Here is a 16933-nt window from a genome sequence, read left to right on the forward strand (position 1 = left end):
TTTGTAGTTCTTCTGCTAGTCTATTTCTTTTCCATTGATGCACTAATGGTCCATATATTTAATGTTGTGAAAGAAAAAAAAGGGGGGAAAATATATATATATATAGAGCTCGACAAATCGTGCAAAATTCTAACCTACCAAAAAATACCCCTCCTCCCCATTTTTTAATGATATGGTCCAATAAGTCACTAGAGTTCCATAAAAGATTAATGGCATTGTATATCATTGTTTGGAGTAACCATTCCCAAAAGAAGAAGTCAATAAACACTAAGAACAGTAAAAACAACATTGATTTTTTTAAAAATATAATTTGTTACATTAATTTTTGTTACTAGAATGGCTCTTTATATTACATATATTCTTATGTTAAAGTTAAATTCCTTAAAGTTAAAAAAAAAAAAAAAAATGTTCAGAAAGTTGCTTGTAATAAGGTGAGACACCTTTTGGCAACTCGTATAGGTAAATATGACTTCTCCATTGCTTCCACCTTAGTATCACCACCTCTGAGTCTGGCTCCCACTGATGAGACCTCGATAAAGGTCAAAACCAGTCTGGGTAGTGGTCCTTTCTTTAATGCATAGCATTATACATGTCCACAAGATGTACTTTGCATTATGGGAGATACTAAGACTAGGAGTAATACGAGCTTGGTCCACCTTTACTACGAGTTGCCTCAGTCCCGAAGATACTTCAGGCATACAAACTTTGTTTGCTTACACATGGATAAAGGATTAAACTAAATTTATTATTGCTTTTACTTAAATAAAAAAACATATTTCATTCAGTCTACAGCTACTCACCAGCTGGCAAAATTGACTCACATGAGTAAGTGAGCAAATGTGTTTGTCAAGTCCTGTGTACAAAAATGTAAATATGAATAATTACAAACTTCTTAGAAAACATTATTTTTTATGGCTATTTAGCTTATTTTTGTTTAGGAGAACCAATTTTTTTTATAATGTCATTGGCTTTTTACTCAAAGGGCATTATCCTTTTAGGGCATTACTGATGTTTTATATGGACAGATATATGAAGAATATATAGGAACTAAAAAATATAGTAAGAAAAATCTAGACATAACTTTGTGGGTTGTTGCTGGCTGTCTTCTTTTTCAGTGGCATTCTGGTGTGTGGCAATCGGAAGGGGGGGGGTTGGAAAAGTGGGGGTTTGAGAAATGTGGGAGAATTATTGGTGAGGCAAGAGGTATGTGAACTTTTTTTTGAAAAACCCAGGTTTTTTTTTATAATTTTTAAATATTAAAAGTGGGCAGAGAATACTTTGGGATGGGGGTGAACATAGAAATTTTTGGGGAAGGAGAAGAATATTATGGTCTGATCTTATTCCACCCAAAAATTTCTGTGTTCACTCATATCCCAAAGTATTCTCTGCCCACCTTTAATAATTTAAAAAATAAAAAAACCTGGGTTTTTCAAAAAAGGTTCAAAAAAGTTCACATACCACTTGCCTCACCAGTAATTTTCCCACATTTCTCAAACCCCACTTTTCTACCCCCCCCCCTTCCATTCAGTCATACTTTCTTCCTTCAAAAATGAATGTATATCACCATATGCCGAGATGCCACTGAAAAAGAAGACAGCCAGCAACATCTCACAAAGGTATGCCCGGTTTTTTCTTACTATATATTCTTCATATATATGTCCATTCTTCATATATGGGTACTATCATCAGTAGTACCCCATCCTATCACTCAAGTAATGCCCTAAAATTTCAGTAAAAAGCTAGTGACATTATAAACAAAAAACAAAAATAGGCATAAAAATAATATTTATTTAGAGGAGTAACATGAGAATTTCCCAAAAATAATACATATTCTTAGAAAACTATTTCTGTTTCAGGTTCAAGCACTTTTACTTGATAAAAAGGTTTCTGAAGCCCTTGAATTAGCTAAATTTTCATGCAAAATAGGTATACCAAAGGAACAGTCAAGAAAAGTAAGCAGTTTTGTTAGGATGGAATGTTTTAAAAAATTATTTTAGTAATATATATGTTCAGTAACTTCAGTTTGTGTTGCTAATCAAAATATCATCTTTCAGTAGAGCTAGGATTTGTTTCACTTGAGCATACCTGTCAATAGGCATTCAATTAATTAACAAACTAGTAAGCTATTTTGTTAAGGAATTAAAACATTCTCTAATTGTGGTTCATGTATCCAATTAATTATTAGCTAAAATATTAAATGATGTATGTACTTACCTGGATATTTTTTGTTTCCTTATCTTGTACTGGTCTAAGTGAGTATACTTCAGTAAAAGTAGTAAAACCATTAAGTCGGTAGAGGAATGGAATGACAGAACATTATATGGAGCCAGTTTACCTGTTCTGATGGACAAAAAACCCAAGTTTCAGAGTGAAAAACCATCTACCTCCATATGAGACTAGCTAACTCACCTTTAGTTGAAGGAAACCAGAGACCTGACTGAGCTACGGAAACTCTTATTCATATCATTAAAAGTTTTGTTCATTAAATGTTATTGTGTATTGTACTTTATAAAATTTTCAATATTAGGTGTATCATTATATGTATTTATTCCCCTTATTATTTGAAAAACAGTGATCCTGTGCAGGTTGTAGCTTTTATAAAGTGAGCATTTAAAAGCTTTAAAAGCAAAAGTGAGATTTTTTTTCCAAAGAATAAAAGTAAAGTATTAAAAAAAACAAGTCATATTTTTATAATTTTAATAAAATATAAAAAATAAATTATGAACATAATTTGTTGCATGTAAAAATGTTGGGAATTTGTATTTTTTATATATAGCCTGAAAAAAAAACCATTTTGAAAATAGAAACTTAACGTCCTTTTACACATAATAAGAAGATATGGAAAATGTAGCACACTAATTTTCTTGAATCATTCAGGTTGGCTCGCAAAACAAATCTAATTTTGAATGTACCTCTGTACAAGGACAAATCGGACACCGTTGGTATAGGAAACCTATACAGACAAAGGTCGTTTCAGACAAATGTTCGAAAAGACCTGGATTCGAATTCCATCTAGGATGTGAAGAAGATTTATCAGGACTTTTTGGGTGAAGGTGAGTTAGCTGGTCTCAAACAGAGATGGGAGGCTTTCCCCTCCTGGAAACTGATTTTTCATCCTGCAAAACAAACTGTCTACAAGAGTACACTCAATTTACAGTCATAGCATGCAATACAGATGGGATTAACCATCCTATCTTAGCAGTGTTATTGGGTTTCTAAGAAGCCAAATTACTTTGCTGTGACAGGCCATTGAACCTCACATGAAAGGGAAGTTGAGATGAGATTGGGGAGGAAATTTCAGGGTCTGTCTACATCTATAAAATTGGAATACAGTCACAAGTCATATCATTGCAGATTTGAAGACTACAATAAAGTGTGTACACATTCGGTGCCATTTTACTTGACTAGTGAACACAAAACTGGAATTTTATCACTGATTGTGTCAGTGTAACCAAAGGAAGGCAGTAGTTTTCTTCACAAAATCATCATTCTGGATGAAAGTTGTTTTCGTCATTTATAACCCCAAATGAAAAGTTAGTCTATGGAATATTGCTACCCTGCCTCATCAAAGGGAAGAGGGTTCTGGCAGATAGTCAGTACATACTTTACTGTCTTTTGGGACAGCAAAGGTTTCATTAACCAGGACTATATAGTGAAACAGGAAAATGGAACTGGTAAAATGACAGCGCAAGGCTGTTTATGAGCTTGTTCACTGCAATATTTATCAAAATGATTGAATTATTTGAAGTTGTGGACCATCCTCCCTACAGCCTCGACTTGGTTTTCTAGGACTTCTAAATTAAAGATACATCACATGAGCATCCATTTTGAAAATAATGAATGGGATAGGTAAAAAAAGTTAAAAAAATAAATGCTTCCAAAAACAACCTGAAGAGTTTTACTATGAAAGCTTTGAAAAACCTAAGTGGGTGGAGATTATATTGAAGAATAAAGTAGAAACTCTGAAAGTATCTTATTTTTTCATTTCACTGCCTGAATTGGGTATGGTGAAACCATATGTTTGCAAGATCCCTTGTATAAGAAATGTGCTTAATTTTTATTTCATACTAAATAGTGAAAAACATTTTCTTGCTTGGTTTAAAATAATGAATATTAATTATTCTTTCTTTTAATAATTTTAATTGCTTAATTAAAGCCTATTAAACTCTCTTCATTAAGAAATCTATTATCAAAATGCATACAAGTACACAGATGAATTTTGATAGTTGAAATTCTATCCATAAACACTGAATAATCAGTACTCTCCTATGGGAGATGTTAGGAATTACAAATTGTTTATCATGATTATTTCTAAATGTTGTCAGCATTCATGTGTTCAGCACCAAAACTTAAAAGCATAAATACTACATAGAAGTTAATTAATATGGTAGATTTCAAAAACTTTAGTTCTACTCAGAGCAGCCAACGGAATCTTATTTTTACATTCATAGATTTTTCACCAAACATTCAAGAATAATATGAAGCAAATGCTAGCTATCTTCCATACAGATAACTGCAATGGATAATGGCTGATGAAGGCAAGCTATATCTTCTTTGAGTGCCATCTCCTTTTGGAGATCAGCAATCCTCAATCACTCTGAACAGTCCTTCAGAGCTCATGCCAGTCCACTGTCTGCTAGCCAAGATTTTCTTCATCTTCCTTGTTCTCTTCTTCCATTTAACTTCCCTTTTATAATCAATTTATTATTTTGATGTATCTTATATTTTTCATCATGAAGTAGGTGACCAAGATATGCAGTTTTTCTTCTTTTAATGGTATCTAAAAGTTCATGTGATTTTCCCATTCATTTCAATACTTCTTGATTGGATCTTTTTGCTGTTCCGTGGGATTTTTAACATTCGTCTGTATAACCACATCTCAAAGGCTTCAAGTTTTTTTATCTATGTTGTCTTCAAGGACCAAGTTTTTGCACTGTACAGCAGTACAGATCATACATAGCATTGAAGCATGCATGCTCTAAATTTAAATTGCAGTTACACAGTTTTGATATCATCAGGAGAACATTTTTTCTTGTGATTTCAATTCTTACTTTTATTTCCATATCTGGGTTGCATTCATCATTTAACCAGCATCCAAGATATTTAAATTTTGTCACTCTTTTTATTTGTTTCATGTTTAAAGAAAGTGCTGAATTAATAATTGGTTTCTTACTTATGACCATGAATTTAGTTTTGGTGATATTTATTCTTAATCCCATTTTTTCACTCTCTTTGTTCACTAGTTCCAGAAGATTTTGAAGATCCTGAATATTATCACCCAGGAGAGCTGTATCAGCATATTGGATGTTATTGGTGATTTCATCATTTACATTAATCCCTTCCTCTCTTCCTTTTAAATTTTTTTTTAAATATGGCTTCTGAGTATATGTTAAAAAGGAGAGGCTACAGCACACATCCTTGCCTTACTCCTTGTTTGATGTTAATGAGTCTGTAATAATACCATCAACTTGAACAGATGGATGCCTTTTGGTTCCAATATAAGTTTTCAATGATCCTGATGTCTTTACCATCTAAGTCACACTGATGGTGTCTTCACATTTTCTGTATATTTTTTTTTGAATTATTTTCAGAAACAGTTTAAGAACATGACTTGTAAAACTGATCATTTAATAGTCATTACAAGTTTTCATATTTGCTTTTTTAGGTAACATGATGAAGGTCAACTGCAACCAGTCTTGAGGGATTATGCCTGTGTCGTAGATCTTATTAAATAGCTTTACTAATTTAGTAATGTTGTTGCTTTCTAATAACTTTAATATTTCTGCTGGTATTTTTATCAGGGCCTAAGGCTTTACCACTTTTAGCTGAGTTCAGCACATATTCTACCTCTGATCTTAGAATGCATGGACCTTCCATCTGTTTATAACTATTTTCTGGGTTTTGTCTGTTATCAGTAAAGAATTCTTCTACATATTTTGCCCATTCTTTTATTTTATCATCCTTTTCAGATATTATTTCTCCCTTTTTGTTTCGGAGGATACATAGTTGTTTTTTCTTAAATATACCTGGCCTCTTTCAGCTTTTTGTATAGATTAAAACTGTCATGCTTTTCCTGTAGAAATTCTATTTCTTTACATTTTTCATTCATCCAGATTTATTTTACTTCTTTGATCTTGTCTTTAATAATTTTCTGAACCTCTTTATATTTTGTTGGACTGTGATTTTTATATGATCTGCATTGATCCGTGAGAGAGAGAATTTCATCAGATTCAATACTGCTCTGTCAGGACACAAGGTATTGGTACATTTTGCTATGAAGACAGATTTTAATTTGTTCCATGATTCATTAACCCTCATGATGTCATCATTCTTGATAAGTCTCTTGATTCAGATCTTGATCCAGTTTTTTTTTCTTATTTCTGGGTTTTTTAACTTTCCTAGATCAAACCTTTTTTGTTGATGTTTCTTCAGTATAGCTTTCAGTCTAAATTTTAAATCGCCAGTAGATTCTAATCAGAAGCAATATCTACACTAGGATAGGTTTTTGTATTCTTTATGGAGCTTCAAAATCCTTGATTAATTAGCAAGTAATCAATTTAGTTTCTGATTACATTTGCATTATTATCCTGTGGTGATAATAAGTACATAGCCTTCAGGATGGTAGCTTAAACCATGATTTTGATTATTAGTTCCTCTTCTTGGCAGAATTGAATAAGATGGTCTCCTCTCTCATTTCTTGTTCCCAGTCCATATTTGCCAATTATATCTTTACTTCTACCTTTCCGAACTTCAGCATTGAAATCACCCATGACAATGTTCTTATCATGTTGCTTTTGTATTTTTCATTAGTTCTTTTAATTGGTCATAAAATTCTTTGATCCTGGTATCATTCTTGTCAGCAGTAGGGGACATAGACCTCTATAACATTAATATCTAGTGGTTGACTTTTCAGTTTTAATAACATCATTCTATTTGAGTAGGGAATGAAGGTCAACAGCGACTTGTTGGCATTTTTCTTTAATATTATTCCAACTCCATTTTGACGATTGTTTTCACTACTCCCAGAGTGGTACATTGTCATGTCATTAACTTGAGTTTTGCCTGATCCTGGCTACCTAACTTCACTCATTCCCAAAATCTCAATTCCAAGTCTTTTCATTTCCTGGATAATGTTTCTTAGCTTACCTGCTTCATACAGGGTTCTGACATTCCAGGTTCCTAGTTTTAGTGGACATACTATTTTGAGCTTGGGATTTTTCACACTCCTGTTCCATTTAAGGGACGCCGGGAACTTGGGACTATTTATGTAGATTTGCTCACCATTGTGGTTAGTTAGTCTGTGGAGAACAGAGTTTCTCCATTTGCTTTCTGCTCTGCAGTATTACAGATGAACACAATAAACTGTATTGCCATCTAAAATTGTCTAATCACAAGTTTTGCCGTCATCATGAGACTTCAACCTTGTGTCACTATTGACAAAGCTTCTTCCCTTTGTCAGAGGGTTGAATCCTTTTAATTTTCCTTGTAAATCTAGATAGGGGTCCTAACCAGGTACTGACAGCTGGAGCCAGTTGAGCCCAGGTTGCTTATAGAAGTCTGCTCCTCTGAAGATTCTTCTACATATTTCACCGTTTGGGGTATGAATCCTCTTCTGCCGATTTGTCCGTTGTTCTTCATGGAAGTCCTTTAGCATCTTTGTAGGGAGTGTATACCTACTGAAGGTCCCAGAAAGCATGACAGGGTGTGGGCTTGTCTCACTCCCCACAAGATATGTGTCATCAGTAATAAGCCTGTTATCCATTCCGTGACTTCCTCTGAGATAGAAAACCATTACCAGACACTCATAACTGGTAAGCAGGATGTCTATGTAAAAATTGTGGGTATATGTTTCTAGGCAAGAATAGGCTATAGTCACCTTGGGCAATGAATGTCACAAATTGTATTTCAACACAACAGTGCTCCATGATATACTGCACTGTGTGTCTGAGACTGGTTTCCACAAAACAACGTTGAAGTGTTGGACTGGTCTACACAGAGTTCAGACACAAACACCATCAAACATCTTTGGGATGATTAGAATGCCGAATTCACTCCAAACCACAGTAGTCAGCATCAGCAATGAGGGTAGCTTTGTGCAAGGAATGGAAGAATATTTTTGTTGTGACATATCAGAAATTGAAAGCATGTCCCGAAGGCAAGAATAGGCTATAGTCATCTTGGGCAATGAATGTCACAAATTGTTTTTATATAGAAGTGAATCAATCCATGATTCATTTGCATTCTACTGGATTAGTTAAACAATCCAGTAGAATGCATGTTTCAGCACAACAGTGCTCCATGCCATACTGCACTGTGTGTCCGAGACAGGTTTCAATAAAGATGTATATATATATATATATATATATATACTGTATTTTTCCGTGTATAAGACGAACCCTACTTTTTCCAATCTGAAATTAAGAAATCAATATTTTAAACATAAAACAGAACACATTTGATATTTTTTTAAATATTCAAAGTATATTTAGTAATTAGATAATATTTTTAAGATACATATTAAGAAATTATGCATCACTCTCAGTTCCCAGCATATCATTTTCTTCATCGGTTTTTATTTTTGGACATTTTTATTGGCTAGTGCTCAAAATATTGTTAATGCATTAACTTACCCCGCCAATGAATTGCGGACGTATGAATGTGTTCAGAGTTCTGATTCGTTTATTCAGAATCAGCCACTAATGACATCAATTGATGGAGTTAACAAAGGCTAGTGATTGGCGGAAGCCTGTTTGCAGAGACAAGGTACCAGCAGTTTCACCACGGCAACTGTAGGTCTCTCAACCGGTTAACCCCAGTGTATAAGACGAACCCCAATTTTTGGTCTAAAAATTTTAGAAAAAAGTATCATCTTATACATGAAAAAATATGGTGTGTGTGTATATATATATATATATATATATTCAAAAAACTTTAATGACTGTTACTGAGAGATAAAAAGATGACATGGTATAATTAAAAAGATACTACTAGTTAACAAGTTTCATTGAATAGATCAACATCTTCAGGTATCACAATCAAAGAAATGTATAAAGAATTGCAGAGACTTAAAATTGTAATAACAGAACAAGTACAAAAAGACAGTAGCGTGTTTGAAAACAAAATACGAGTCTGAGTTCCAAACAAACATATACTACACGCTGTCGCGTGTAGTATACTGAACAGAGGCAATGTGTGCATCAGAGAGATTGAAACTTAGGCTGTTGTTGATATGAGAAGAATCTAGAGAAATTTCTCTAGATTCAACAGTCTTTCTTACGCTTATAGCACACATGGATGTTAGAAGTTTGAGTCCAGTTCACAATGTGTTGGCGGCCTTCGTCTGAGTTAACTGAAAAGAGAACGTGGCTAGAGAGAGAGAGAGAGAGCGCTGGTTCTAGTCCTGTTATAGGAGATATCTCTACGGTGTTCTTCCAAACATAGAAGGATGGATTTAGCAGTCTGGCCATAGTATGGCTTTCCACAATCACATAAAATCTTGTACACTCCAGGAAACTGAGTTGGAAGATGTTTCTCTTTAGGTTTACTAAGTATTGAACGAAGTTTTGGGAGTGCAGTGAAGCAAGTTCTGAAGTTAAACTTCTTGAGAATTTTTGCCAGTTTTGGTGAAAGAGAGCTGATGTAAGGCAAAGAGATGAAGGCTCTGGGGGAAGAAGGATCTTCAGAAGTAGTTGAGTGACTGGGGGAAAGAAATTTGTCAATTTTCTTAGGAGAGAAACCATTATTAATAAAAGTTTTTTTAAGAAAAAGGAGTTCTTTTTCAATTTCTGTTTCTTCTGTAAGTAAAGATTTGGCTCGGTGAGCTAAGGTGGAAATAATACCAAATTTTTGTGGGGGTTAGTGATGGGATGAAACATGAAGGTATCTATCAGTATGAGTAGGCTTTCTAAAAATTGAGATTTTAATACTCTCAGCACATCTGGTAAGTTTCAGGTCTAGAAAGGGGAGGCAGTCATCGGATTCCAGTTCAAAGGGAAAAGAGATTTTTTCATGACACTTGTTTAGGTGGTCTAAAAATAAATTGAGGTTTTTGACACCATCTTCCCATCTCTTGGTAATAGTCATTAAAGCTTTTTGAATAATATTCCAACCGAGTAAAAATGAATTCTGAAAAAAAAAAAAAAAAAATTTATTTATTTATTTATTTTTAATTTTAATTTTATTTTTTATATATATATATATATATATATATATATATTTCTTTTTTAAGTGAGTTAGGAAATTTGACCTTATTTAGCTATCTTACATTAGCTACTCAGGCGAAACTTTTTAGAATTGTTCAGTGTTGTTTAATTGTTATGCTGTGATCCTGTGCTGATGATGCCTGTGGCACTTAAGCTAAAATTCTATATTAATAAAGTTTTTTATGAGTTTTCCTCCATTTTTATAATTCTTTTGATTATGCCAAGTTATGGTATTTCATTGTTGAAGCAAATCCCTAGGAAATTAATCATACAGAATGTTTATGCTTGTAGTTTATCCAACAACCAACAGAAATTACTTGGTTTTATTTTGGTTTCATGTAGTCTAGCATTTGATTTTAATGAGAAAGAATAGTAAAAATAGTAGTAGAAATAAAAATAAAAGATTGGAGAATGATAATGATAAAAAAAAAAAAAAAAGCATGCAGATTTTATCTAAACAAACAAAAAAAAAAGCTATAATTTGTATATAACATCCTCTTATCATAAGGAACTGCTAATAAATCTAACAGTTTTTGTCTTATTCAGCACTATCCACACTGGTATTTACAGTTGAACTATATTCTTAGATGTCGATTTTCAGCAGTCAAATATTATATATATATATATATATATAGGTATTATTTCTGGGAAAATTCCATTGTTATTCCTCTAAGTAAATATTATTTTTATGGCTATTTAGCCTATTTTTGTTTAGGAGTGCCTCTTTCATAATATCATTGGCTTTTTACTCAAATTTTAGGGTATTACTGATGTTTTATATATACAGATATATGAAGAATATATAAAAAGAATAATTCGGACATACCTTTTGTAGGATGTTACTGGCTATCTTCTTGATCAGTGGCATCCCAGCGTATGATGATATACATTCATATGCTGTTAAAGGAAGGGAGTATGATTGAAAGGAAGGGCGGTTGGAAAATGTGGGGGGGGGGATAGAGAGATCTGGGAGAATTATTGTGAACTTTCTTGAAAAACCTGGGTTTTTCAACTTTTGAGTAAAAACAATAAGAAAATCAAGCTTCAGAGGTAAATGTTCAAAAGGATTAGAGTTGTTATCAACATTTGAATCATAAGAAAGATAGCAAATGAATGCATTAAAGTGTGATAAGGAAATTATGAGCTGGAGCAGATCAGAAAGAGAGGATTCTAGGTTTCGCATACTCTTAGAGATCTGATGTTTGTCATATCTCTAAGAGTTTGGTCACAAAGTTGATACAGAAAGTATCACCTTTGTGACCAAAAGAATTACATAAACTGTGGTCTGAATAATTAAAGCAGCAGACAGTACTTGAATTCTGAAAAATAGCAGATTTACTTTATTCTCATGGAAGTGGTTATAGAATTTTTCTGTTGTGAAAGTTTTTTGTATGAATTTTTGCACTGAAAGTTTTTTTGGCTTGAATTTTTGTTGAGAGGTTTTTCTATTCAGATATTTGCTGGTTTTAAGATTTTTTTTTTTTTTTTTTTGTGAAAGATTTTTTGATTAATTTTTTTATATATTATTATTATCAGAGACCACCAGGGAGTCAGACTAATCAAGGGAGGCCACATATTGCCCACACCAGCTTTCATATCTCTTCTTGAATTCATTTGCACTATCTATACCTATCATCTTCAAGGACAAGCCTTTCAGTTATGCACCACTCTAGAGGAAAAGCAAACTCTCACATCTTTATCTTGACAGCATTCATTCTCAGCTCTATAAAATGAAAAATTCCATCTAGTCGTATCTTATGTGACCCTTTTCCAAATTTTTTAAGTTTCTAACATATCATTCATTTTTTTCCTATTTACTATTTACATTGATCCACAAATTATCTATCTATCCTTGTAATTTGCATTCTACAATCTGAATATCATCTCTAATAATGCTCTCCTTTACACAATCTTCACTGTGTATATGACCTTGGAAATTGGGGATATCTGCTCACAATAGTCAAGTTGCAGTCATATAACCAAACTGACTTCCTTATCTTTACAGGCTATTGTTTCAGCATTGCAATTATCCTCTGAGTTGTAATTGCAGTCTTTGTTATCTGGCCCCTGCACTTCAACTTATCTACTAACCTTCAGCTTATCTACTAAACCTCCAAAAATTGATCAGTTTAGGGATCAATCAGTTTTTCTTCTAGCATCATCCCACTGGTATATTATTATTATTGCACAAGCATCTCAATAGATCTTCTCTACCACTTCATCATCTTAAAGAAACTCAGGTGGATTACTATGTACAGGTGATTAGATTTGTAGAGTAATTCAGATGTGGCTGTATCAATGCATTATAAAGAATGATAACTTCCTTGTCTGTGAAGACTCATTTTGGAGACCCAAACTATCTGCACAGTGTCTGTTGTACCTCCCTTGAAACCATTAACAGACAAAGCACTCACAACTGATTCTGGCAACCCATTCCATTCATATTCACCACTCTCCAAGTGAAAAATCTAGTCCTCACGCCTTTGCCGACCACAATCTTACCCAATTTCCCCCAACCGAATACTGAAATATTTCCTCTGTATTAATCCTATAAAATCATTTTAAGTAACTTAAATGTTTCTATCACATCCCCTCCTTTTTGCTTTTTGGCTATCAACTAACTTTTGCAACCCAAAAATCCTCAATATATCCTCACAGGGAATATTCCCAAGACCACTCATCATCTTAGTCACTCACCTCTAGATCCTCTCTACTGCTCATCCGAAAGAAACCCAGGTAGATTAATGTGTACAGGTGATTAGATTTGTAGAGTAATCCAGATGTGGCTGTATCAATGCATTATTAAAAGAATGATAACTTCCTTATCTCTACATATTCTTGTGTTCTTCAATAAGCAAGTAATCCTATGTGCTGCTGTGGCCACCTTTGCAATATGCCCTCTGAACTTCACCTCGCTATCCCCAACCATCCCAAATCCCTATCTTCATCAGTTTCCTGGAGTACAAGTTATCAATTGAGTACACAGCCTGTACTCTTTTTATCTCAAAATGCATAACTTTACACTTTTCCACATTAACATCCATTATGTTTAGCCCATCTGTCAGCCTATTTAAATCATCCTGCAAGTGCTCAGCATCACCTTGATTAACTATTACTATAACTAACTATACTCAATTTTGCATCATCAGCAAACAACTGAATATCTTCCTTCAAATTATTTCCTATATCATTTATGTACCAAGTAAACAGCAGTGGTCCAAGCACAGAACCTTATTTCACACCAGCAGTCACCTGCTTTCTCCTGGATTCTGCTCTTCCATATACTAGTTTTTGGCATCTGTCTATCATCCATATCACCTTGTATCTATTCCCATTTGTTCCAGTTTACGTAACATAGTTTCGTGTGATATCCTGTCAAATGCCTTTGCAAAATCCAGCAGTATGATCATGTAGCCATTCCTTTTATCCAACTCAGCTGTCACTCTATTATAAAAAAGTTAGTAAATTATTAAGACATGATTGACCCTTCACAAATCCATGTTGCCTCTCATAGAGTATCATATTCTTATCCACCCATTCCTGAATTTTCTTTTTGACCTACTTTTCTGGTAGTTTTACCACCATTCCTGAGATCTAATTAGTCTATAATTTGCTAACACTAAGCCTGTTGCTACAAGGAACAGGCTTAGTTCCTTCTTTATGCAAAGGAATTATTTTGCCCTCCTTCCACTCCCATGGGATTTTGCTAGAACTGAGACTTAAATTAAACAGTCTAGTCAAAGGCATTGCTAATTCCCTTGTGAATTCTCATAACATGTTAGTGAATATCCCATCTAATCTTACAGCTGTATTTGCATTGAGATTATGCAATATCCAAAGTACTTCCATGTCGTCAATCTGTGTTCTCATATCTCCCCCTGTCACCTCTGCCATAGCAGTATCCTCACTTGGATGATATACCCTTCCATAGTGGTCACTCAATAGTTCAGCTATTTAATATTCTTCTGTCACCTCTCTACCATCAGTACATATTAAAGTTATCCTTCCATAGTCATTCTTCCTCTTACTTACTGCATAACAAAAGAACTTTTTAGGATTTCCTTTGGCCTGCTTGGCTAATTTCTTCTCATAATCTGATTTTGCCTTCCTTGCTAGGCATGTCACCTTTCTTACCTAATCCTTATACTATTCATGAACTTGGTGGTCATTTTTCTCCTTATACCCTCTATAACATTTTCTTTTTTTTTTTTTGCAGTTCATGCTTAATGATACTGTTTGATGACATCCATGTAACTCTTATCTAATTTACCCTTCGACCTTGGGTATACATTGTGATATTGCTTCATCCAGATACCCCTTGACCATTCCCCATGCACCGTGAAAATCCTTCCCTTGCAGATCTTTATGCCATAAGCTGCCTCCTACATGTATTATAATCACCTGCCTTGTAGTTCTGCATAATATCCTTTCTTAACTGAAATTTCCTTGTGTTTTACTACATCCACATCATCACTTTTCCCAATTTGAGGCAATGCATTCACATTAATTATAGACAGGTCTTCTGATCTTATAGCCAGATCCAACACTTGCATCTCCTGAGTCCCCTTCATCACATTCTGCTTCATGTAATTATCTCTCAGTAAGTGTATAAATTCCATTTCCTTGCTGCCTTGTGATCTTGAAGGTCCCCATAATAATTATATGATTTGCACTTATTGTACTAATCTGCTGATGCATGTCTTACACATCATCCTTGGCCTATAGCAGCAACTATTTGTATATTTTGTCCTATTAGCCTTAATCTCATACCAGATTGCTGCAAAAAAAACTGCCATCTGCCTGACTGACTCCTATTCTTATTGGCTGCAATTCATTTGCTATCATCAGTAGTACCCATCCTGTCACTCTCTCTCTTCCCTGAAAATACTAAACCCATCACATTCTATCTCTGTAATTACATAACCTGCTGTTATCCAAGTCTCACTAATGCCTATAACTTTTGGAAGGTTGCGCTAACCAGTGCCAATAACTTCTCCCTCTTATTCCTGATACTTCTAGTATACGCTATTAGATACCTCATCACATTAGCGAAGACTTTTCTAACATTGAACTGACAGCCATTTTCACATGTCCACAATTTGAAATTTGGAAAATGTACAAATCATCATGCAAATGCTGAATGTCATTTGCATCCTGTTTACCCTGCCTATCTTTGCATAATTAGCAAGCAGCTATATGTTTCCTGTCAAATTCTTCCCAATAACATTAATGTGAAGATTGAATAAAAGTGAACTAAGGGACTGATCCCTGTGGTACATCAACAGTCATCTTAAATCTTGCAAACACAGCCCTCATATATCACTTTCTGATATCTGTCAGTCAGCTATTCTCTTACCAAAGAATAATCATATCCCATCTCCTGTAACTTATGTAACAGCTTTACATATGTAACATCTCCACCTCAGATAGGTAGAACTCCTCTGCCATCATCAACAGCACTCTGCCTCCCTTTCTGCCCTGTCTGTCTTCATGAAAAACTACATAACCCTCCAGCTCTATTCCTGTCAGAATGTTATCCTCATCCAACCATGTCTCACTTATTCCAGAAATTTTTAGATAGATGAATAAATTCTCTCAATGCTGCAATTTTTCTCTTTATTACTAATATTTCTGGCATTTCGAAATATTCACACTAACTCATTTCTGGTTCTCTAACAAGTTCCATTGACCCCACTTCTCAGATATAACTCCATATTGCCCCATCTAGCTATCGTCACTGGTATTACACTTCTCCCACACCTCCATTTGTTACCTCCACATCTTTGACTGTCTTAATCCTTTCTTGCACTCACATATCTACACTTCTCACACAGTCTCCTTGTCAGCTCTAAACAGCACCATTTCCCTGTCTGTTTTGTGTTCCTTCTCCCCCATTCTCTTCGCTCATGCAATCATTTCTCTATTTGCAAACTCCCCTCCTATCCTGATCTCTTGCTTCCTCAGGTTTTCCACTCACTCCAGTCATTACTTTCTATTGTAGCAACAGTTTCTCCAGCTGATTCATACCAAATCCATTTAAATGTAGCCAATCTCTTTTATACAGCTCCATTTATCCTTGAAATTCATCTCGCACATTCACAAAATGAACTTCTTTCTCCTCACACACAACCTGCTCTGCTATCATATCATTCATAATCTTTGCTTACCTTCTAAACTCATCGTTATATCTGGGCAACATGCTGACTAACCACACTATTATCTTTCACTCTCCTCACTAGCCCTGTGACATCCATTCTTACATCCCCTTTTTACTAACCAAATCATTTGTGCCAATATGCACTCTATGAACTCTTATTATTATTATATTATTATCGTCAAAGACTCATCTGGGAGATCCTTTTATCACACACACACACACACACACACACACACACACACACACACACACACACACACACACAGACATCTCATCATACCGTATCTTAAACACACTCAAACTCCTTGCAGACACCACACTCTCAGGCAAGGCATTCTAATCATTCACAACTCTGCACGAAAAAAACCTGCATCTCGCTCCCCTACTCACACCCTCTTTATACAGTTTCCAGGGATGACCTCTGGTTCTCCCCTGATCTCCCACTATTCTCTGTAGAACTTCTCCACCATTGATCTTATAACAACCCCTTACCAACTTGTAGGTCTCTATCATACCCCCCCCCCCCTTCCTTCTCTCCACCAGACTCTACAAATTACATCTTCTCAATCTTTCC

At 34.6% G+C, this 16933-nt stretch overlaps 1 protein-coding gene across 1 annotated transcript in view; it reads left to right on the forward strand.

Annotated features, from left to right (window-relative positions):
- LOC150100709 (transforming growth factor-beta receptor-associated protein 1-like) overlaps positions 1-16933 on the forward strand; it is a 407043-nt gene that overhangs the window by 126243 nt on the left and 263867 nt on the right. The window contains exon 10 of the mRNA XM_090401548.1: positions 1857-1952. Coding sequence (XP_090257674.1) covers positions 1857-1952 — 96 coding nt within the window. The remainder of the gene's footprint in view (positions 1-1856; positions 1953-16933) is intronic.

The sequence above is a fragment of the Typopeltis vanoorti genome, chromosome 12 (genome assembly GCF_054136105.1).
Source record: "Typopeltis vanoorti isolate ZY-2024b chromosome 12, IOZ_Tvanoo_1.0, whole genome shotgun sequence".
Taxonomy (NCBI): Eukaryota; Metazoa; Arthropoda; class Arachnida; order Uropygi; family Thelyphonidae; genus Typopeltis; species Typopeltis vanoorti.